The 24547-nt window shown below is 39.6% G+C and overlaps 1 protein-coding gene across 25 annotated transcripts in view; it reads right to left on the reverse strand.

Moving 5' to 3' along the window:
• LIMCH1 (LIM and calponin homology domains 1) overlaps positions 1-24547 on the reverse strand; it is a 349321-nt gene that overhangs the window by 194901 nt on the left and 129873 nt on the right. For 23 of the 25 annotated variants that reach the window (XM_008993431.5, XM_008993430.5, XM_003732511.6 and 20 more), the window contains exon 2: positions 16248-16318. In XM_008993431.5, the coding sequence (XP_008991679.2) occupies positions 16248-16318 (71 nt within the window). The remainder of the gene's footprint in view (positions 1-16247; positions 16319-24547) is intronic. The other 2 variants (XM_078367290.1, XM_078367286.1) reach the window with 1 other exon arrangement.

Genomic DNA, 24547 nt, shown 5'->3' on the forward strand with positions numbered 1-24547 from the left:
TAGAATCACTGCCTCCAGACAGTGAGGGACACCACATTCCAGGCAAAGGAATTTGAATCACATCCCATCTTCTGGGAAGAGGCCACCGGTCACAATGAAGCCGTGTTTGGGAATGTTAGTCTCCTAGCAGAGTCTACAGTGGCTTAGGGAAGGGCAAGCACTAGAGCTAATTACTCAGATTCACAGTCTTCACTTTCTTTTTCTTTTTATTCACTCTTTCTTCCTCTTGATACCAAAAAGGAAGTCTATTTCTTCACAGTTAACTTTTTAAAGAAATCATTTATAAACTGGGTCATTGGTAGGCTATTTAAGTCCACTCCTTTGAGTAACCAAAGGGAACATTCATAATGGTTGAGGCAGGGATTTTGCATACTTCATCATGGGAAGCCAGCCCACCAAGCCTGACAGCCCATTAGAGACAATCAGAAAATGGATTATTAAGAAAATACAATTAGAGCTACTAAATCCTCTTAAATCTAAGCAAAGCCTAATCCAGCATGTAACCCCACAGGCAGGCAACAGGCTAGGCCAGTTTCTCATCTACCATATGAGCAGCCCACATTTAAACCAGTTGTTATATTTTCTCAAATCAATTGATCATTCTAAAAAAATCTGTCAAAAACTAGTTCAGGAAGAGAAAGATTAGCCTGAGATTCCAGTCTGAGAATTTTAATATTTATTAAGGTGCAGAGGAACAGGATGAGAGGATCACCGCATGTTGGGGAAAGTGGTTCCAAGTGACAATTATGCTAAAATAAGTTTCAAACACATTTCTAGGAAGCTTCAAAACAAACTCTGTAAATGCCCTATTGACTCTGGATCATGTAAGACTGTGTGTTAGAAGAAAGGAAGTGTCAAGGATTATATAATTTTTAACGAACAGAGTATTTACAAAGACAGATGAGCTTGAGAATATTCCAAAGGCACAATGCTTAACTGCACACAAGAGCTCCCAGAGTAGATTTTGCAATTGATGCCCAAAGAACAGTTTGAATGGAAACAGTATCCCCTACTGTGCTAAGAGTCTCTCTCTTGAGTAGGAACCAAGGGCTATTTATTTGGTGAGGATTCAAAAAAAGAGGCAACACTGGGACTCATTCTGCTCATCATGAGTCCTGCATATTCACCTTCCATGTTCTCCATCTGTTTTCATCTTTCTAACAGAAGCCTGTTTGGGATACTCAGTTCTTGCCTAAGCCCCCACCTAAGCCAGTCCAATCTTCAAACAAAAAGCAGCTTTTTCACTGGAGATCTTTTTCAAAAAAGGAGTGGGTTGAAATGTCCTCACTTGAACTTAAAGGCTTAATGAGTCTTGGTGCCAAAAAGCTGGAGACAGGCCAAGTCAGCATGGCCAATTGTGATCTGGCAGAAAGACAAGGGAGAACCCTACATAGAAAGGCCTATCAAATTCTTCCCAGTCTGCTGAGGCCAAAATCAGTAATGGATAAAGGACCCAAGTTTGCTGAGATTAGAGTGGGCATCAGGGTTAAACACAGAGCTCTAGACAAAGAATGCAAAGACACATTGTGCTCTGCCACCTTGGGTCTCCATCTAATTATCTACAGAAGAGAGGTGGAGACGTCTAGGTTCACTGGGGTTTCTTTAAGGACTAAATAAGGGATCAGTTTGTGAATACTCAACAAAGCAATGGTGTCCAGTAGAGACCAGTCTAAAGTCATCAATAACTGGAGTGACCACATATGCCAGTTAGCGGAGGTCAGTCCCAGATTCTACTTGTTCTAGCATCTCATCTGGTTAATACTCCCTTTCACTCTGAACAGTGCCTCGGTTTAAATGACAAGTTGTATGGCTGCTCTACTAATTAGCCATTGGTCACACTAATCTCATCTCTTCATCAATATCTCAGAAAAAGATTGCATTTCTAGTTTATATTACACAAAGTCTCTAACAACAGCATGTTGGAAACATACAAAAACATGAGCTAGACCTAAAACAGTTAGGCGAAATTATGATCAGTTGACTGGCAGTTCCTATAGATACATGTTAATTCATAAAAGCCTCCAATCCTTCCTTCTGCAAGCAAGGTAGGGTGTTTCTGAGGATATGCTGAAACTGACATCTACCACGGCCATACGATAAAGGTCATCTCCACCTTCTTAAAAGTCTTCTTAGCCCTCTTGGTTTCCATGACATCACGGTTTCCTGGGTTTCCTCTCATCTCTCCAATAGCTCTTTTGTGAGCTTCTCTTTCTACCACCCCTGATCCAGGGTAGAGACTTCCTCAAACTGAGACCTTATTCTGCAACTCTTTCCTAACGTGACCTTTCCCTCAGAGAGGCTTCCATATCTCACAGCTTAACCTTGATGTCCAACAGTGGCTCACAAATCCAATTTGAGCAAGTTGAATGCATTGTCTCACTCCTAAGCACCAGGCCCTCATCTCCAACAGCCTAGAGGACTCTGGCCCTGGGTGGCTTGTCCATATCCCAAACTCAGCCTGCCCAAACTGAAACCATGACCTCTCCAACAAATAGAGGAGACTGGCTTGTAGCAGAGCCCCACTCAACTGAAACACCAAAATTATTTTTTGTCTTTTCTTTCATTCATCATTACACTCTACCAGGTGCTGTTAATTTCTTCAAAATCCTCTTCATTTCCATTGCTCTTGGGAATCAAACCCCCAAATCTTTATATGTCTTGCAAGGCCCTGCACATTCTTGCCCCTACTATTTCTCTCCATCCACACTGATCTCATACCATTCCCCGACTGGTTTTCTAACATTTGGCCAAACAAGTCTACCTGTAATTCCTCCAAGACACAGAGCTTGTTCCAGTCTTAGGGATTTCAATCATGTTATTCTTTCAGCCCTAGAGTATGTTTCTTCTCAATTTTCATTTCCCTTTCTTCTTTCCTGGTAGAAGAGAAGAATTTCTCCTCTTCATTCAGGTCTCCACCTAAATATTGCTTCTTGAAGGGAACTTAAGGTTTATATTCCAGAGTCAGGATTTAGATTTCAGTTCAGCTGCCCCACCACCACCATTACAATGATGTGATTGCATAGTGCATTCATCTTTACAGTAGCTTACTACACTCGTAAATGGGTTCTTAAAAAGGTCAGTTGGATAAAGGAAGAGATGTCCTTGCCCTTTCAGGCAGCTCTCCTCTATGTGTGCCAAACACAGCCTAACTCATTCCTGACTCCAAATCTTTCCTCCTGCCTTTGTAGCATGCTGTGATACTGTGAATTATATTAAGAAATCTATATTTTGGTCTTCATCCCTAGCTCCTGGCACAGAGTCCCTAAAATCCTTGTAATTGCCTGAGGAATAGGAATGCTAGGCACATTTTTTTCTCTCTAATATTTAGTCTTTGACCCCAGTTGCTGACGCAGAACTTCTAATCCCTTGGAATTTCCTGGGTGATAGGAGCGGGTGATAGGAACGTCTTTTGCTCTAATGAGGTGACTCTTGGTAGGCTCCTAGATGGAGGCTGGTTACCATAAAGACAGAGCTATGATTAGGAGCTTAGAACTTCTAACCCTATTCCCATCCTCCAGGAAGGGAAAAGTGTCTGGAAGCATAGTTAGTAACCAATCATGCCTAAGTGACAAAACTCCATAAAAATCCCTGAAACAGAGTCTGAAGAGATTCTGGGTTGCTGGGCATGTGGAGGTGCTGGGAGGATGGACCGCCAGCAGGGCATGAAAACCCCATTCCCTTGGCCCCATGCCTTCCCCTTTGCATCTCTTCCATTTGGTCATTCATCTGTACCCTTTATCAGATCCTTTAGAATAAATCCGTAAATATACACAAATGTTCCCCGGAGTTCTGTGAGCCATTCTGATAAATGTTCCCATGAAAGCCTCCAATTTGTAGCCAAGTAGACAGAAGTTGTGGGTCCCCTGAGGACCTACTACTCTCAACTGGCATCTAAAATGGGGGGGCAGTCTTGTGGGACTGAGCCCTTAATCTGTGGGGTCTGCATTATCTCCAGTTAGTGTTGAGATTAAGTTAAAGTTTAAGATACCCAGCTAGTACTGGAGAATTTGTCATTATGGGGGACAAAAAACACACATTTTGGTGACCAGAGTGTTATGAAAGTATAAAGAAGAAAAAACTGCTTTTTCTCTATAAAGATGATTTTCTATTTCTCTCAACCTATTCTTTTTTTCACAGTCAATTAATATTATATCTCCCCAATTAACTGTCTCCCAAGCTGTAACAATATCCTCATTTAACTACTTATTAAATCTTGGAGATTAAATCTTGGTCACTTTTACATTTACCTGTTCACTGATTTACACTGTAACTTCACTGCTCTGTGAAGGGTCTGTGTGGGTCCAGTCCCCAAGCACATCATACAACTTTTGAAGATCATCTTTTACATTCTGTTTTTATGCCTCTTGGTGCCTAATTTGGTGCTATGCAGCACATGGTCGACAGCCAACAATTCCTCCATGTGATAAAATGACTCCACACAGAGCTACACCATCAACCCTCAACCTGTCCTAGAAGACTAGGACACATCCGTGGCACACCACATCTCATGCTGAAATCATGACAAGAATCCAAGGCCAGCCCTCCTTCTGACAAGCAGCTCCTTTATCAGTGATGATAGAAAAAGTGTTTGCCAACAGATTTCTTATCTCCAGAAAATTATTTCAGCAACACAGGAACTGAGATAAAAATCCACTAAAACATTCTTTATTGGTCACTTATTTGTAGATTAACATACTCAGACTTTCATTTCATGATGCTATGTTTGCAAAACAAAACTTTTAAGTTCACTTCTATGACTCCTAGGAAGATGGAATTTGTAATGGAGAATCTAATACTTAGAGAAAGCAAGGACATCCATCCTTTGGTCTCCCAGTCTTCAGGTATAGGTCTGTTGTTTATACAAAGTGTGTGTGTGTGTGTGTGTGTGTGTGTGTGCGCGCGCGCGCGTGCATGTGTGTCAGAAACAGAGAGAGAGAGAGAGAGAATATAATATTGCCTAAGACTGGGATAAAGTTAAAGGCAGTATTGATGATCAGGTGGTCTAGGTAGAATTCTTCTATCTGGGTCTCAATCTATTCATCAAGTGTTTCTATTAAATGGATTATTTGCTACACCAGTGTCAAATGAGTGAAACACAAAGATAAATAGAAAGGGTCTTTGAGAAGCTCTCAATCTGGTAAAACATGGAACAAAGAAGTAGAGCTCTATGACAGCACTAAAGTGGAGTTGTGTATGGGTTCTTACAGCCAGATAGGAACCTACTAACTCTGCCTAGAAGGTTCTGGAACAGCTTCCCAGAGAAGGAAACCACAACAGAGTGGATGAAGTGGGAGGAAATGACATCACCACAGAGGTCAAGGTTATTGTTTTCAAAACAATCACTCTAGTTCCCAAGCTCTGCAAGCCAAAGTTCATTACTCACACATGATCAAGTTTGTAAGGGACCCAAATTGTCTTGCCCAGTTTTTGATCACAAGCTAGATGAGAGAAACTAGAAAGTAAAATCCAAATGCCTTCATCCCATGGTTTGTTGGCAGCCAGAGGGAGCGAGCCAGTGAGTGCACAGTGACACAGAGTTGCAATGACTATGTCATATTCATAATTGACTTTTGGACTATTTCCAACAATAATAATGAGAACAGCTAGTGGTACAGGGTGCCAAGCAAGGGCCAGACGCTATGCAGAGTGCTTCACTGTATTCTCTTACTGGAATCTCCCAGAAACCTCACCAAGTAGTAATTTCCCCATTACATAGATGAATGGGGAAAAGTTAGCATTTAAGTGCCTGCTATGTTCCAAGCACTAAACAAAGAATTTTATACTTATTTTCAATTCATTCTATCCTCAGAACAATTCTATATGACTTTTTACAATTATTATCTGTTTTTATAGATAAGTAAACTGAGGGACTCAGAAAGGTTGGGTTACTAGCCTAAGGACATACAGGAGGCTCCATCTACTAGGTTGAACCCTAGGAAATTACATTATTTGACTATTTTAATGTCATCTCCTCCATCTACTAGGTTCAACCCCAGGAAATGACATTATCTAACGATTTTTTGGTCTATTGACACAATTTCATAGGATTCAATGTAGGAATTCCAAAATCCATTCACTTTCCACTATATTCTCTCATAAAAGGCTTTGAACTGGCTTTTGTTAAATATATGTCCTTAGAGAATAACAAAAATGGAAGAAAAGGGTGGGGAAAATAATAAGCAAACCAAAGAATAAAGGAGAGCATATCAGTAAGAATCTGGGTAAGAAAATAAACATAGTCAAACACACACTGAAATTTGGCTTTACATTTCTTCTATGGGCAAGTTACAAATCCAATACCACCACTGTCAGAAAGCATTTTAGAATCTGAAGGTGAAAATGGGGTTGTTCTCATGAGTAGGAGGTACCACTGGCTTAAAGTGAACAAAATGGAGGAGAATTATCTGCAATAGGTGGAACTGCTCAGATGCAAAAAGGAATTGTTCTGGTGACATCAATATCATCCCTGTGGAGACACAGGAGCTCATCAGCTTCAAAACCCACCTAGGATGTTTGAATAGCTCCACAGAGATCCCATTGGCTGGGGCTCCCCTGGACCTCCTGGAAGAAATGGCTAAAGAAATTCTAGGAAATTCAGGATGAACAGACATTGGGACTAATGCCAGGGAAGCAAACATTAACCCCAGCCTCTGGAAAGAAAAGGTCTCAATTATGCAGAGACACACCCTGAGGTTGGACAGAACTGGATATAGAGAGTCCTTATTCTAGGAGACAGCAAACGATTGTGAGGAGAAACTCAGCTGGATAGCTGCAAGGTCTCCTGTCCACTCTCAGGGAATCTGTGCCAAGTTATTTAGTAGAGAGTGCTATACATTAAAAGGAGAAAGTACAGACTGCTCAGAGGACCACCTGTCTAAGATTTGCTCAAAGAGCTATCATTGGGAGAGAAGTCTCTCTCCCAACTCCAAGGGCTCAGAGGCAGCAGGGTTAGGGAACATGGCAGGCACATCAGGAGAAAAATGGTAGCTCCTGGAAGCGTCAGCCCAAACCCCTGGAGAGCAAGGTTAAAAGCCCGGGAGACAGCTCAGAGCAAAGGCAGTTATCATCTGAGGGCTGAGGGAACCAACCAGTAGAGGACAAGGCCCGTTTCTCAGGAGAGAGGCTTTTCTCTGGCAATACTCCCAAGGAAGGACCAATCTACAGATTTCGGTGGCCTCAGCTTTACCTCACCAAGGGAACTCACTCTGTAGTTTAGAGAGGAGAGGGATAAAGGAATGGATTCCTGACAGGAAAGTTCTCAAAACATAAATCTCTCCAAAGTATCCTTCTTTGAACACATCCCTATGTAAGTCTAACCTAGGCCTCGAAGACACCTAATAAAGCTTGCACACCACTCTTAAGCTCACCTTTTCTCCACTGGAAGTTTCAAGGGCTGTCCATCCTTGTTGGATAGAACAGTCCCTCGGCAGGCATGTATTAATTTTGTTCGTCCAATAGTCATTCCTTCTTCTTTGATAATAGCTCCTTAATTATCACTTGGGCAACTTTCCCTCCCAACTCTCCAGGCATAGTAGGGTAGATGTGGGGTAGGGTAGACTGTGGTGAGAGCTCAGGCTACTTCCTGGCTCCAAGCAAGGGCAAATCCAGACCTGGTCATCCGGTTAATTCCAAGATGAGCATCAGGCCCAACTGAGGTCAACAAAGGGTAGGCACCAGGGCTTCTACTGGGATTACTTTACTCCAAAAAAACCAAAATCTCTTTTTTCCTGCTGGGATTGCAAAGCTAGTAAAATAAAAGCTAAAAGCCAACAGTAGCCACCACATAGGAAAGCTTATCCAAAGATAAAGGCAATAAAGAAGAAAGCAGAATCAAGAGATAGATGATGGATGGCTGGATGGCTGGCTGGCTGGCTGGATGGCTGGATGGCTGGATGGATGGATGGATGGATGGCTGGCTGGCTGGCTGGATGGATGGATGGATGGATGGATGGATGGATGGATGGATGGATGGATGGATGAATGGACTGATGGATGGGTAGGTGGATGGATGGATGGATAGATGGATGGATGGATGGACAGACAACCTAGATAGAAATACATATATATATAATGAGAGAGAGAGAGGCAGGAAGGCAGGCAGACAGATAATGTAGTTCAAGCATGGTTATATAGTTATGTCTGTACCTTGGGTATGTGTGTGTACCAGTGATTGACCTCTGTGCTTATCCACATGAACCAATCACATCCCATTTTTGTTTAAACTTGTTTCAGCTGCATTTCTATCACTGGCAACAACAAAAAAAATCTCACTAGAAAACTTCAACTCAACTCCCCCCCCACCACCACCAAAAAAAGCCCCTTCTCTAAATGTAGAAGACCCAACATCATTTTGACACGTCTACTTGTAGAAAATGAGGAAAGTGAAAAAAATAATTCTATACAAGTATGAAAAAAAGCTCAACATCATGGATCATTAGAGAAATGCAAATCAAAACCACAATGAGATACCATTTCTCACCATCAGAATAGTGATTATTAAAAAAATCAAACAACAGACGCTGGTGAGGTTGTAGAGAAAAAGGAATGCTTTACACTGCTGGTGGGAATGTAAATTAGTTCAACCATTGTGGAAGATAGTGTGGTGATTCCTCAAAGATCTCAAAGCAGAAATACCATTTGACCCAGAAATTCCCGTTAAAGGAATATAAATGATTCTATTATAAAGATACATGCACGCATATGTTCCTTGCAGCACCATTCACAATAGCAAAGACGTGGAATCAACCCAAATGCCCATCAGTGATAGACTGGATAAAGAAATTATGGTAGAGATACACCATGGAATTCTATGCAGCCATAAAAAGGAATTAGATCATGTCCTTTGCAGGGACATGGGTGGAGCTGGAAGCCATCATCCTCAACAAACTATCTCAAGAACCTAAAACCAAACACTACATCTCACTTACAAATGAGAGCTGAATGATGAGAACACATAGACACATAGGGGTTAAACACACACTAGGGCCTATACGTGGTACAGGAGGAGGGTGCTGGGGGAGGGAGAGCATCAGGAAGAATAGCTAATAGATGCTTGGCTTAATACCTGGATGACAGAGCCAGTTGATCTATACAACAAACCACCCTAGCACACATTTACCTATGTAACAAACCTGCACATCCTGCACATATACCCTGGAACTTAAAATAAAATTTGAAGAGAAAAAAAAGAATTCTACACCGGGAGATGGGAGTGAAAGTGACATTGACTTTAAACCCATCTTTCTGATTCTAAATTAAGATTCCCACTAAAGATTTAATACAGTGGACAAAGGAATTAATTTGTCTTCTATTGTTTTCTATAATTCAGTAATTGTGCCTCATCACCAGGAAAAGGATATTTTCAAGTTACTTTCATTTATACCTTAGAGATAAAATGCAAGGAAGCTTGTCCCTTTTCTGGAATGACCCCACCAAAAGATTTGAAAATTTCATAGAATTATCCCTAAACAGGCAACATGAGAGCAGAAGAAACAAAAGAAAAGCTGGAATACCTCTGTCTCCTTCTGATGTGGTGGTGACTAGATAACTTACCCCTGCGGGGCTTATCAACTCTTGATTTCACACATCAAGCAACACCTAACAGTGAGGAAATATTTTCGGCCTCCTACGCCAATTACACCACTGTATGTTTACAAGTAGAAATATGACTTTCATACAGCTCTGGTCAAAAGACATGAGATTCTAAAAAACTTAAGAGTTCATTTCCTTGAGGTTCTTGCAGTGAATGCTTTAGATAAGACAGAAAACAGTAAGCCACTAGCGGGCTCTTCCTCATTAACATATATCTATGCTTTCAAAGAAATAATTTTTACTAAAACTAACTTAAAAATATTGAAGGTTTTGTGTAGAACTAACTCATGTGTGGTCTGTACTTTTCTCGGGGTTTAAAGAAAATCACCATGGTCATTAATGTTCTTTTTTTTTTTGAGACAGAGTCTCACTCTGTTGCCAGGCTGGAGTGCAGTAGCACAATCTCAGCTGACTGCAACCTCTGCCTCCCAGGTTCAATCAATTCTTTCACTTCAGACTCTTGAGTAGCTGGGATTACAGGTGTACACCACCACACCCGGCTAATTTTTGTATTTTTAGTAGAGATGGAGTTTCACCATGTTGGCCAGGGTTGTCTCAATCTCTTGACCTCCTGATCCACCCAGTTTGGCTTTCCAAAGTACTGGGATTACAGGCGTGAGCCACCGCACCTGACCCATAAATGGTCTTTCTTGTGCAAAGTTCTTACCTGAACTCCGCAGTGACATCACCTGAAGCCCCCATGCTAAAATATGACATCTCCTGGGGTGGTTTTGATGGTACACGGTTTCCATCATTTATGCTGCCTGAAGGTGCTAGTCTTTTCTCTCTCTGGCCTCTGTAGTCCAGGTCCACCTCACTCCTTTGTCTCCATCTGGTCTCGACCACTCTATTGAAAACTGACACCCCTCCATCCTCCACTGACCCCACCCTCCTATCCTTTCAGCATGAGAGAGCTCTGTATTCTGGTTGTATTTGTAAAACAGCCCTGCTAATACCACTTACCTCCTTCATTATCTATAGAGAACTTTCAGCAATTAAGGATAACGTAAAAGTATGGATGCCAACAGATTGTCGATACTCAAAAAGAGGAGGGAGGAAAGCTCTTTTCTTAAAAAAGACACAAGAATGCCAACTAACAAATGTAGAAAGAATAGTATTAGAAAATCACCACTGTTCAACTCTCAATGTAATGACTGATTCAGGAAAGTATCATCAATAGATACTCAACCCATTGGATGAAAGAGCTTGGGATAGCAAGTTATTTCTACAACCTCAGAGTATCTTTCACAGATGACAAAAAAGAAAAGGCATATTAACAATGCATACATCTTGGGGATATCACCTTGACCAATTATCAATCATAACATTACCAGCAATGGGAAAAACTCTACTATGTCCCATGCCAAGAACATTTACCATCACCCATGTAATTCCCTTGCTATAACTGTCTAACCTGAATTTAACCACGAGGAAGCGATTAGAAAAACCTAAATGTAAGATATCTACAAAATAGCTTGTCTGGAATCTTGAAACATGTTAATGTCATGAAAGACACAAAAGACTAGATGGATGGTCCTAGGTTTAGGGAAACTAAGGAGACGTAACCAAATGCAATGTGTGACCTTTGATTAGATCCTAGATTTTTAAAAAGTCAGCATAAAGGATATTACTGGGGATACTAGGATTTAACTCTGAAATATGCTTTAGATGTTACTATATTATTGCTAAATGCCTTGAATGTTTATGGAAGGTAATGTTCCTATATTTAGAAGATCCACCCTGCAACATTTAGGAGTCAAGTTTCATGATGTTTGCATCTTATGTTCAAATGGCTCAGAGAAAAAGAGGCATATACATATGAAGAGATAAAGTAAATATGACAAAATGATAACAATTAGTATATTGAGGTGCAGGGTACATGGATGTTTGTTATATTATTCTTATAACTTTTCTATAAATTTGAAATTGTCCAAAATAAAAAGGTCGGGAGTAAACTTATAAAGAGACTCCCGGGAAAACATTTTGTAAAAAGTTATTTGATTTACCCAAAGAGCATTTTGCACTGCCCAAACTCAGTTTCTCAACTTTACAAGGATAAACAATTTACAGCTAAAATTAATTCCATAGTCCTTTTGAACTGGCAAAGTTTCTCTGTAAAGGACCAGATAGTAAACACTTCAGGCTTTGTGAGCCACATACGGACTCTTGTTTAATTTAGTTTGGTTTACAATCCTTTAAAAACATTAAAAAAAAATCCTTAGCATGAAGGCCAGTACAAACATAGGCCAAGGGCCATAATTTGCCAACCCCAGATCCAGATAAAATTCCACAGACTCCTATCTAAATAATAAAATCAGAGTCAGGAATACAAGTCAGAAAGTTTCACTTCTGGAGTCATTTCAAAACAGCCTGGTGTGTTTGTCAGGGAAGTAGAAAATATCATCTTCTAATGACTCCAATAGCTTCTTTTTGAGATGGAGTCTCACTCTGTTGCCCAGTCTGGAGTCCACTGGCGCAATCTCGGCTCACTGCAACCTCTGACTCCTGGGTTCAAGCGATTTGCCTGCCTCAGCCTCCTGAGTAGCTGGGATTACAAGCACATGCCACCATGCCCAGCTAATTTTTGTATTTTTAGTAGAGACAGGGTTTCACCATGTTGGTCAGGCTGGTCTCAAACTCCTGACCTCATGATCTGCCCAAGTTGGCCTCCCAAAGTACTGGGATTATAGGCATGAGCCACCCCGCTCAACCCCTGGGAGCCTCTTCTTTAAAGAATAACTCTCTGCATCCTGACTTTTTGACTCGTAAGTCATCAAGGTCACTGTGCCGTATATGATTAATATTTCTAACAGTGTAACATTTGTCACATGATTGTGGCTCTGTCACACTTTGACCCCAATCTTTTATTAAACACTCAGAAAAGGGCTCATATCATTTAAGCATTTAGCCTCTGAAACTTCAAGTACACACACACTTGGCAAAAACAACAGAGGAAGAGACACGAGGATGGCAAAAACACATCTATTGCCATTCCACTGAGCACATACATGCTATTTTATGCTTATTACTGTAAATTACAGATTTATGTATTAGTATTCCTGCATGGGGCTGCATATTCAAAGCCATATGAAATAAGAGATCTCCCAGGGTGATTTTGAGGGTATTCCATCTCTGTCATACATGCTCGCCATGTACGCCACAGTCTCTGGCCCTTGCAGGTCTCTTGCCATCATTTTTATGAAAGTCACCTTCTTAGCCCAAGTGGGACCACCAGACCCTTGATGCTTATGTTTTTCTAAGACCATCAACCCCATACAGTCCTTCTTTGTCCTCTGCCCAGTTGAGACCCAGTGGTTCACCCTTTGCACTGCCACCCTTCTCACACTTAGGTCTGCAGACACTAATGCCCTCTCCTCTCCCCACCTGCCAATCTCTCTTTTCTTTCCCATTAGAATCCTAATTCTAGAATAGAGCAGTGATTAACAGCAAAAGCTAAGGAATCAGACCTCCTGAACTTAATTGGTTTTTGAGACGAAGTTTTGCTCTTGTTGCCCAGGCTGAAGTCCAGTAGTGCAAGCTTGGCTCACTGCAACCTCCACCTCTCTGGTTCAAGCAATTCTCCTGCTTCATCCTCCTGAGTAGCTGGGATTATGGGTGTCCGCCTTCAAGTCCAGCTAATTTTTTGTGTTTTCAATAGGGATGGGATTTCACCATGTTGACCAGGCTGGTCTTGAATTCCTGACCTCAGGTGATCCACCTGCCCTAGCCTCCCAAAGTGCTGGGATTACAGGCATCAGCCACTGCGCCCATCGAAACTTAAATATTTTTTATCTGTGTGACTTTAGCCAAGTTATTTAATCCCAAGTTGTACCCCAGTTATGTCATCTGTAAAATAAGTATAATAATATTCCTTAGAGACCACCGTTAAGTTTGAAACCAGGCTGGTCAGGGGAAAACCAGACCACAGGCCCAGAAGATATCCTTCTGTTTGATGAAAATGATTTTTTTTTAAGACTCCTACAACAAACCGGGAAATTTTTAGTGAACAAAGAGCCTGGTGTCTCTACACAGTTGCTACTAACATTTACAGTGGATCCAACTTGGACAAAACGATGAACATTTGTTGAACAAAAGAAAGAATTCAATAATGCTGCTCATGTATTTGCCAACTGGGATGAAAACACTGTTCCAAGATACCAACTGGGCTTCTATTTTGAATAACACAAAACTGGAAAGCATCAAATAATTTTTTAAAGGCTATGTACTATAAAAAGCCCCATTCTAAGAAGAGCAAAACTGCTTAGTTTTCAAAATTTGAAAGTCCTTATATTTTTTAATATTTCTGTGGAGTGGGGTAGCTATGAGTTAGAACTCCTAATCACCAGCATCCTCTAAACTCTCTCTGGTTCTAGAGAGTGGTACAGACTTAGGCATTCTAATCTAATCTCCAAAGACAGGTGTTTGACACCTGCGTGGCTCCATTGTCTGGGAGCCTTCAACTTCCTAAAACCCTCCATGCTGAGTGTCCTGGCTTTTGGCCCCTGCCATCTACCAATCCCACACTGGTAACAGAGCAAGTCCTCCTTTTTGCTAGATTGGCCTTGGGATACAAGTTCCAGAAAATATACCTGCTAATCTCAGTCTGTGGCAGCCTATAGTCTCGACTTAGACAGAACCTAGCCATAAGGGTGAGGAAGAAAATGCTCTTCCTCCCCTGTCCCAGCCACCATTGCATGCGGCTCCTGGGTCATGGTTTTGGTTCTCATTGCTCTGCAAGTTCCATCTCTAGAAATCTGTGCGCATCTGGTTTCTATGGCTCCTGACCCAGCTTTCTCTCTCATAGGACCTAGCTGGGGTTCATGCTACTGGCTTTCCTTGCCTCAGGCCTCCTATGTGGTTCATTCCACTTGAGCAAACTCTTTGCCAGGGCTGCTGGCTAGAGTCCCACTGGGGAAATGAGGGCTTGATTCCTAGTCCTCAGACCCCAAAGCTCATGCTCCTTCAAATAGACCAGTGGGTTCAATCCCCTGTGGTTAGATGACTTAGACAATTTCATCCTACCTACCAGGCATGAGAATATAGTAGAGAAGTGGATGCCAACAAGAATCTCTGGAGCAAATGTTAGGTAAACAAAAATTGGACAAAAGACCCACTTCAACTCAACCAACATGGTCCACATGAATTAGATCAGATTCTGTTCAGGAGAGGGCTAAGCCCAGAATCATGGGAAAAGCAAGTGCTAGAACAGAAGGAAAGAGTTCAGAGCCTGACTGGGCTTGCCTCCACTGAGGTGCTGAAGTAATTACAGCTTACCTAAGAGTTAAGCTCTGATTGAGATGTAATAATAAAGGGAAAAGAGGGGGTGAGGGATTATACAACATGAGTAGGGTGGAGAGACTTCATAGAAAATAGAATATGGAAACATCAAACAGAAGATATACACTTGTTTTTGAAGAAAGAACAACACTGGGGAAGTAGAAAAAATGCTGACATGAACTATGTTGAGAGGTTCAACAAAATAGTCAACATTTGTACAGTGCTGCACGATCTTTGAAAGTGCCTCACTTACCCTACCTTTTGAAGTTTATAAAAAGGCTATAAAATAGTTATAAATTTTTATTATGATTTTAGAAAATGAGACTTGGGGAGATTAAATGATTTAGGGGTAAAGTAGGAACATGAATCTCTTGTCCTCAGGCTCCAAAACCCACACTCCTTCCATTTCATCAGTGTATCCCAAGCAATATTCTGAGAGTTGCCAGAATAAAAGTTTTTTTCTATATGATTCCATTGACATCAAGTTTAAGAGAAGGCAAAATAGATGCTACAGTGATACAGATCAGAATCGTGTTTGTCTCCAGGAGCTTGAGATTGAGGGATAAGGGGCATGAGGAAACCTTTTGTTCTATATCTTGATTAGAGTATAGGTTATATACATGTGCACATCTTTCAAAAGCCATTAGATTATACAATTAGGAGCTGTTTCAGTGTATGTACATTTTACTTCAAAAATAATCAGTATAGAAATTACAGAATAATTCTGTAATTATAGAAATCACAGAATTAAATAAATGCAAATTTTGAAACTTGAAATTTATGTCTATACTTTATAGTATGAAGGCTCTGCTTATTTTGTATCTAGAACTACTTCACAGGAGCTATGAACTCTTCAAAACACAAAAATTAAACACTGCAGTTATTGTTCACATTTAAATTCTGCCCACAGCACAAATTAAATGTCCAAAATACATCAGTGAAACAGGCAAAGTGGGGAACATAACCTGGCATACTTTTAAGATGCTGTAAGTATTTAGAAGCACTGTCTTCTTTTGGCACAAGCTGCTTCTGTTTGGGACTGAAGAGGGGAGAAAAGCTATTACCTTTACCACAATTAGGTCCGCCCTTACAATTACCTGGGCTCAAATTGATGCACAGAGAAAGATTATTGGAGCTGAGCATCAGCTACCAGGTGCTCTTTCTCTGTCTTGTTTGCAGTTGCCACAGTCCCCACCACTCCCTATACACACCAAGGCTCCCACACTGACTTGTGTTTCTTGCCTAGCCCACGTGATATTTTTAGTTTCAGATTCAAACTGTGAATAAATTCAAAACAAAACACTAGAAGTCTTACAGCCAAATTGGATAGTATTAATGATTTTTTTGAATAAAACCAACTGAATATAGGCTATACTTACTCACAGAGGAGGATTCCATTTTCTAAACCTGTCCGAAAATCTTTATCACCAAAACTTCTGCCAGTTACTTGCTGCAAAAGAGAAAAGAAAAAGAAAGCATAAGTTTTTCCTTTTTAATCAAGAAGTCCAATCATATACGTGTGTGTGTGTGTGTGTGTGTGTGTGTTTCCAAGAGACTTGAAAATATGAAAATACTGGTGGCGTTCCAAGAATGGGGAAAATCTGTTAGACCTGAATTTCTTTCCCATGTGTAGCTTTGCCTAGATCAGCTAAAGTTAAATTTAGACCATTTCTTTGAAGGCTTTTTTCCTATTTACTATCTTAAAAAATATCTGTCCTTCCTGATAAAAATTTCTTACTTTTAGGGGATTTGGCCACAATAAGTCAAGGCTATAGCCTCCTTAATCCAGAGGATCCACCCCATGCACTCTTTCAAAAAAGCCTGGGCAAAGCATACCTGAGGATAAAGACCCTATTTACTGAAACCTTCAGGGACTGAGGGAGAAGAGGATATAGATGCCTGATCTCAAGGGACTAACATCACGACCAGAAGAGTAAAGCAAATAGCCATAAATAATATGGCATAAAAGAGAAAAAAATTAAAAGCTGGGGAAGAAGAATTGTCTGACAGCACAGGACTGATAACCACTCTTGGTGCCTCTGGCTCTCAGCAGCCCTGTGGCCTAGGCACCAGGGAGACATTTGTTCATGTGTTCATTCACTAAATATTTACTGAGTACCTAAAATATGCCAGGTAAGTATGTACACAGGCATCCCTCAATATCCATGAGGGACTGGTTCCAAAACCCAGCTCAGCTACCAAAATCTGCGAATGCTCCAGTCTCTGATAAAAAATGGTACAGTATTTGCATATAACCTATGCACATCTTCCAGTATACTTTAAATTTTCTCCAGATTATTTACGCTGCCTAATATAATGTAAATGCTATTTAAATAGTTGCTACACTGTTTTCTTTAGGAAATAATGACAATAAAAAAAGTCTACATGTTCAGTACAGATGCTTTTTTTTTTTTTTCCCCAAATATTTTTGATCCACAGTTGGTTGAATCCACCAATGTAGAACTCATGGATATGGAAGCCTGACTTTACTATAAACTCTAAAGCAACCTCCAAAATAGCAGAATAAAGTTATAGCTAACAAACCAAGAAAGGAGATAAAATTGATCATAAAAAATGCTAACAATTTAAAAAGAAACAAAAAAGGGAAAGGGGAACAAAGAACAGAAGGAGCAAATAGAAAATAAATAGATTATAGACTTAAACCTGACCATGTCAATAACTACCTTAAATATAAATGGTCTAAACATCTCAATTAAAACACAGAGATTGTCAGAATTAATAAAAAAGCAAGACACAACAACCATGTACTGCCTACAGAAATGCACTTTAAGTATAAAGACACAAAAGTTAAATAAAAGAATGGAATAAGATATACCATGATAACACTAACCAAAGGAAAGCTGGATTAACCATATATATATATATATGGCTATACATAAATTGTTGCACAGTATTGTTTAGGAAATATAATTTTTCCTGTAAAGTCTGGTATAACTATATATCAGAGAAAGAAACTTTCAGAATAATAACAACAACAGAAATAAAATTATTTGACAATGATAAAGAGGTTCACTAATCAGGAAGATATAAGAATCCTAAACATTCACACCCCTAATTAAAAAGCTTCAAAATACACAAGCCAAAACAGAACTATTCAGAGAAATGGACATATCCACAAATAGGGTCAGAGATTAATATGTCTCTCTTCAATAATTGACAGGACAACTAGACAGAAAAATCAATAAGGCTATAGAAGACAACATTATCTACCAAATAGACCTAACCGTCACTTCTAGAATATTCCACCCTAAAACAACAGATTGTACATTTTTTTCTTAAGTTCACAGTGAGCATTATGAATACAGTCCAAATTCTGAGTCAGAAAACAAATCTCAATACACTTAAAAGAATTCATACAAAATATGTTACCTGATTGCAATGGAATTGAGTTCCAAACTAACAGAAATATCACTGGAAAATCCACAAATGTTTTTAAACTAAATAACATAATTCTTAATAACCTACTGATCAAAGAATAAATCAAAAAGAAATTACAGTGTATTCTGTAGTGAAAGAATATGGCAATATCAAAATGTATGGAAGACACTAAAGCAGTATTTGTGAGAAAGGAATGTCATGAAACACCTATATCAGAAAAGATCATCTCAGATCAATGAAATGTGCTTTCATCTCATCAAATTAAGGCCAAATGAAGGAGAAGGAAGAGGAAAAAATCAGGAATGAAATCAATCAAATACGAAACCAAAAAACAATACAGAAAAATCAAAACCAAAAGCTGGTGGGTTTTTGCTATTGTTATTGCTCAATAAAATTTAAAAACCTTTAGCTACATTGATAAACTCTTCATCAGTAAACGTAGTAACCCTTTTTTTAATCCAGAAAAGAAAGACAAATTACTGATATCAAGAATGATGGCGATGACATTACTACAGATGCTATAGATACTAAAAGGATAATAAGAAAAATTATAACTAAATTTGTACCAATCCATTCATCAACTTAGATGAACCTGATAAATCTGTTGACACAAACAGCCCTATGGCTCAACAAAGACATAGATAAATAACCTTCTCACAAAGAAAATGTCAGGCCCAGAAGGCTTACCTGATAAACAGTGCCAAATATTTAAGGAACAAATAATGTGATTCTACACAAACTCTTCCAGATAATTGAAAAGGAAACAATATTTCCCAATTCGTTTTACTAGGTCAGTATTACCCTGATACCAAAACCAGATAGATATTATAAGACACAAACAAAACATGGCAAGATGGTATTTCTTGATGTTGGGAATCATATATGACTTTTACTTTACTTTTTAAGTTTTTCAATATTTTCCTAAAACTTTCTACAACTAGTATTTATTACTTTAACCATTAGAAAAATCAAACAAGCTTTTTTGAAAAAAAAAAAAAAAAGCTCATAAAAGAGCAATCCAAAGAAACTAAATGGTCTCAATTTTTCCTTATAAGTCAAAGTTTAAATTCAATCATAAAACAACCTCATTAACCACTCCCACTATGTAATATTTCAAACAATTATTTTGTTTAAATCCTCTCATTTTTATTTGAGGGAGGGTAAGAAAATGAATTTTAAAAAGTCATTCTTAACAATTTACAAAAATATCTAGTGTTCCCAAAATATAGAAATTAAGAAAGATCCCATTTAAAAAGCTAACATTTTAAAGACAGACTTTAAACATGTTGGCATTTTTTTCCCAGAATCTGTCAATAATTTGTCTGTCACCGACGTGTCATCTGTCAGAATGATTTATATTTTGGCAACATCACTAATCCTCTCTATAATACTAACCTTTGTTCACCAAGAAGTGATTGGAAAGGTTCTAAAATATTTTTTCAAAAGTCTTTACAGTGAAAACAGTGCCAACATTGAGAACCCAACAAAGTTTAGCTACATGTACTCCAGAATCTGTGGCTAAGTTTAACCAGGCCTTTCTCCATGTATTGAACAATGATGATGGGCAGGATCTAGAGACAGAACCACAGACGAAGTGTGGCCACTATGCACAGAACCTCATTGACTGATAAGAAAAGCAGATATCTAAACTCTTATGATAAATTCAAGATAACATAACTATTAAGAATATAAGAAAATATTGATGCCCCACCTATAACCTAAATTGCTCATGTACCATTTAAAATTATCTTGGCATGTGATGCATAGCCACTGAAAATGTTCAAGTAGAGGTTGACACAATATTCTGAAAGTCAGTCGGCTAATCAAAGTCCTCCAAGATGCAGTCTGATCAAATTCAACTTCTTAGACTCCCAATTCTGGGAACAGGCACCATGTGATTGCGGGAAGATGCTAGATTCCACCTCTGTTCCTCCTCCTCTGCTCTCTGTCAGCCCTCTCCCATGCCCATTGGGTCTGAGCACTGCTCTCCACCAATTCAAATGCCATCCATTCCATCTATTTAGGAAAGATGCACTTGGATCTTTGTTACAAGGATCAACAGCTGTACAGACTGCAGAAATTAAACAAGTTCAAAGCCACTAAAGACTTGGTCCTTAGGCCAGTACTAGCCACATCTTCACCTGCAATTAATGTTAGTGCTCCCACTCCCTCTAAGAATGACTAAATCAGAACCAGCAACTTAAAAAGATCCCCATATGATTCCTATGCCCAGCGGTTCAGAATCACAGAGGGAAGACCTTCCACTGGTGTCAGAATTTGGGATGGCCTGTCTCAACAACCCCTCTAAGCAACATCCTTATAATATGTTTACACATCACACATTCTATATATTAACTATAAAGACTGCTAATTCCTGTTCCCGTCATGATAGCATAAGCCATTGCTATAAACAGCAAAACAGCTGCCAAGAATGAACCACCATTATTGACAGTCCATTTGCAGGGCATGTAAAAAGTGACTGCCTTCCCTTACCGTGCCACCTGGATCCTGACTGATGGAGGACTTTCAGTAACCTTCCAGATAAGGCACTGGGCAAGCCATCAGCTCATGATCACTCTTCAAAGACACAAAGGCAGGATGGGAAGCTTAGCAGAGCTCTTAAAAAGAGCCTGAGATGGGAGCAATGAGAGAGCTCAGGTTTAGAAGCATTCAGGGGCCAGCAGGGGAAGAGCTGCATGCAATATCAGGAGCACTTCATCAGCTCCCCCAAATCCTGCTCTCTCACCCTCTTGATCCTCACCCATTTGGATCACTTAATCCTTAGAGCTCCATCTTTTCAGCTGTTTAGCCAAAATCTTAGAGTTATGCTTGACCTCTATTCTTTCATACCTAACCAAATCTATCAACAAGTCATGTTGATTCTTCTCACAGAATTTAGCTAGAGTCAATGCTTCTCACGGCCTGCATTTTACTGTCTTTTTCCAAGCTACTGTCATCTTACACATCTCGTCATAGTTCAAGGGTCTCCTAGCTGGCCTCACCACTTCTACCCTTGCCTCCCTTCCATCTATTCTCAACCCAGCAGCCAGGGAATCCTGTAAAGTTAGATCATGCTACCACTCTACTCAGACCCCTGCTACCACCCCGCTACCACCCCACTCTCTCACTCATGGTTAAGTGCAAAGTTCTTAGAGTTTCCTGATGTTGCTCAACATAAAACCAAACAAGTAAACGTACAAACACACAAACCAATGGGTACGCATAAACGAAAAACACGGGACACCACTGTCTTTAAGGTGGGCATAATAAACTTCCATATATGAATCCATTCAAGGGGAATGGAGTACTTATTCCTCAGAAGTTCTTACAGTGGCAATTACATCACCAACTATGCCCATGTGCCTTTCAAGAAAGCCCAATGCCAGATTTTTCTTGCTTTATGCTTTAGGATTAATTCACTAACCAAACTATTTCTTTGGTTAGAAGAAGGGACACATAGATTAACACAATCAATGAATGGACAATTCACCAAAATCTTGATTATTTTAAAGGAAAAGAAAAGCATTCATCTGCTTTAGCAGTTACACCAAAAGCAGAAGCAAGAGGAGATTTCAATGTGTCATCACACTGTTTTATGGAAGCAATTAGTGAGAAAGCTCATCTGTATCTGATTTCCTTTCCACAGAACTAAAAGGTAATTATGCTTCTAAGTTTGTCTGTATCAATGGCACTGCTCTGAACCATCCAAATAAGAAACATGGGGGACTTCAAAAAAAACAGCCTAATAAAGAAAACCACACAACTTTATGGCAACATTTTCACAGTGTGTTTATAATTTGATATAAAAAGTTGTAGATCACTATGCTTCACTCTGCTAATTTCTTTGTAACCACTGATATTATGTAATTGCCATAAAAAGTCAAAGACTGCCAAGAATCAGTCTCCCAGCCTAATCATTCCCATTTTTATACAAGTTATTTTAGAAATATTTTCATTAATCTTTGGTTGTTTTTTGAAAGCAATCTGGTGGACAAACTACAGTCTGCTAACAAACTATATGTCTGAAGAGGATTTTAAACAAACGTTGACAAACCCTATTATAATGATCTTAAGAGGAGATTCTGTTGGCTGATGAAATAATGGTGCCTAGATTCAAGCAACTGGAACAAAATACTAGATTTAACAGACTTTGACAACTTGTGAAAGACATGGATATTTTCCCTAAATTGTACAAAAGCAGGGACACTTTTCAGAAGACCATGATTTCCTCCTACAAACCATAAATGAAAAAAAAATCACACCTCATTAGTTCACTGAAGATAATCTGTAGCTCATTATGCTTACTTCTCTTCTGATTATACTTGACTTAATTCACAAGGAGAACATCTCTGCATATTTTATACCTAAACTGTGAAATAAAGTGGAACAAAATTTCTCTTATTTTTGACATTTTCTGAGGAATAAACCCTTTGTGGAATTGCTAGAAACAATCAAATCAAAATTCTATGGAAGGGTTTTTTAAGCACTGATGAATCACACTCATCTATGCCAGAATTAGAAATCAACCAATCAATCATTTACCAAATACTTGTTTTATGGCAGTCAGTGTAAAGGGTGTGAGTAAAACCAAAATGACAAGATCTGGACCCAACCCTGTAGAAATCATAGCCCAGGGAAAAAATAAAACATTAGAAAACAAAAGATGGATGGAAGATAAATGTGGGCAGAGAGTTACAAGAGCACGGAAGAAGCAATGAACAAAAACTGTACAACTGAAGAAATTCCTCCACTTGCTCCTGTCTTCTGGGGTGTCTCTTTTGTTCTGGGTTCAGGTATAACCCATAGTGCTGGCACGTAAGGTCCTTCACCATCTCGACTACCATATGCCTTCTCTGTTCTAAATGCTTGCTGCATATTCATCTATTCAAACTTCATAACAACTTTATGGTGTTTGATTATTGCTTCCATTTTAAAGCCAAAGAAATCCAGGCACAGGAAGGTTAAGTTACTTGCCCAAGGGCACAAAACTAATAAATAACAGAGCCTGGATTTAACCTGGGGAGTGTGTCTACAGAGTTGATGCCACACTTAGACACCATTTTGTGCAGCATTTGAGTAAAATATTATGGGAGAGCTAAAGAATCAACTCTCTCTGCCTAAGATAGTCAGGGAAGGCCCTTAAGTGACAGACATTTGAGTTGGTCCTGAGATGAGAAGGAATTCCCCAAAGGAAGGATGAAGTAGGACACTCCAGGCAGATACAAAGACCTACACAAAGGTTTCTTTGAACAAAGACCAAAAGTTCGAAGAGCTGAGCACAGGGGTCCTGGCAGGTGGGGATGGGAAGGGTGGTAGGTGATGAAGTGCCAGAGCAGGAATGGTTGAGATGGTCAAGGACCTTATGTGCCAGCACTATGGGTTATATGTGAACCCAGAACAAAAGAGACACCCCAGAAGACAGAAGCAAGGGGAGGAATTCTTTGGTAATCAATTTCCCTATTTCCCACCAATTTTCTACTTCTAAAGACATTCTTCCAGAATAACACTTTGCTTGTTGCTCCTAATCGTCTCTCCATGGACTCTTCCACCCCCATGTATAACCAATGACCTCATGGTGGGAAATGCAATGAGACAGAGACCACTGGGGAAGACTTTCCTTTAGAACCACCATCCCTGGCCCCATGCACCCCCAACAACATGCTATAGCCACATGTATCTTTTCATCTTTTCCTGCCAGCTCAAAAGGCAGAAATATATTTTCTCCTTCCTGAACTGGGTTCCTCTATCAAGGCTCTAGGCCCTACCCCTTCTCATCCCTAGGTCCTGCCTTTTTACGTCAACCCTCTACTCACAGCATCCGTCATTTCTCTGCAGATAACCTGAGTTTCCTTTTTTCCTAAAAACCCTCATTCCATCCAGCTCTTCAATCACCATCCTGTTCTTCTCTTTCCTGACACAGCCCAGACTTTCTATACGAGTATTCTATGCCCATTACCCTAACATCATAGCTCAGCCATCTGCAAGCTGTCCTCACTTAACTCACTGAAAATCCTTAAACTCTCAGCTCCCCTAGCTAAATCATCTTGATGAACTTGTACCAACCCTCAGCTTTTCCAATTAAGACATGCTAATAGAACCTACTCCAAAGGTTTGCATGAAGAATAAATAAATTAATGTCTCTAAAACCGGGACTACATTGTTGGCTCCATTGTAAGAGCTCAGGGCATTCCGTTATCATTATTGATAGCAATAATAAAATTGCCACAGATCTCATTTTTTATTTCTCCCTTTCCAGTCCTTTTTTCAGCTTCCTCCCTGA

Source organism: Callithrix jacchus, chromosome 3 (assembly GCF_049354715.1).
Source record: "Callithrix jacchus isolate 240 chromosome 3, calJac240_pri, whole genome shotgun sequence".
NCBI classification, from domain to species: domain Eukaryota; kingdom Metazoa; phylum Chordata; class Mammalia; order Primates; family Cebidae; genus Callithrix; species Callithrix jacchus.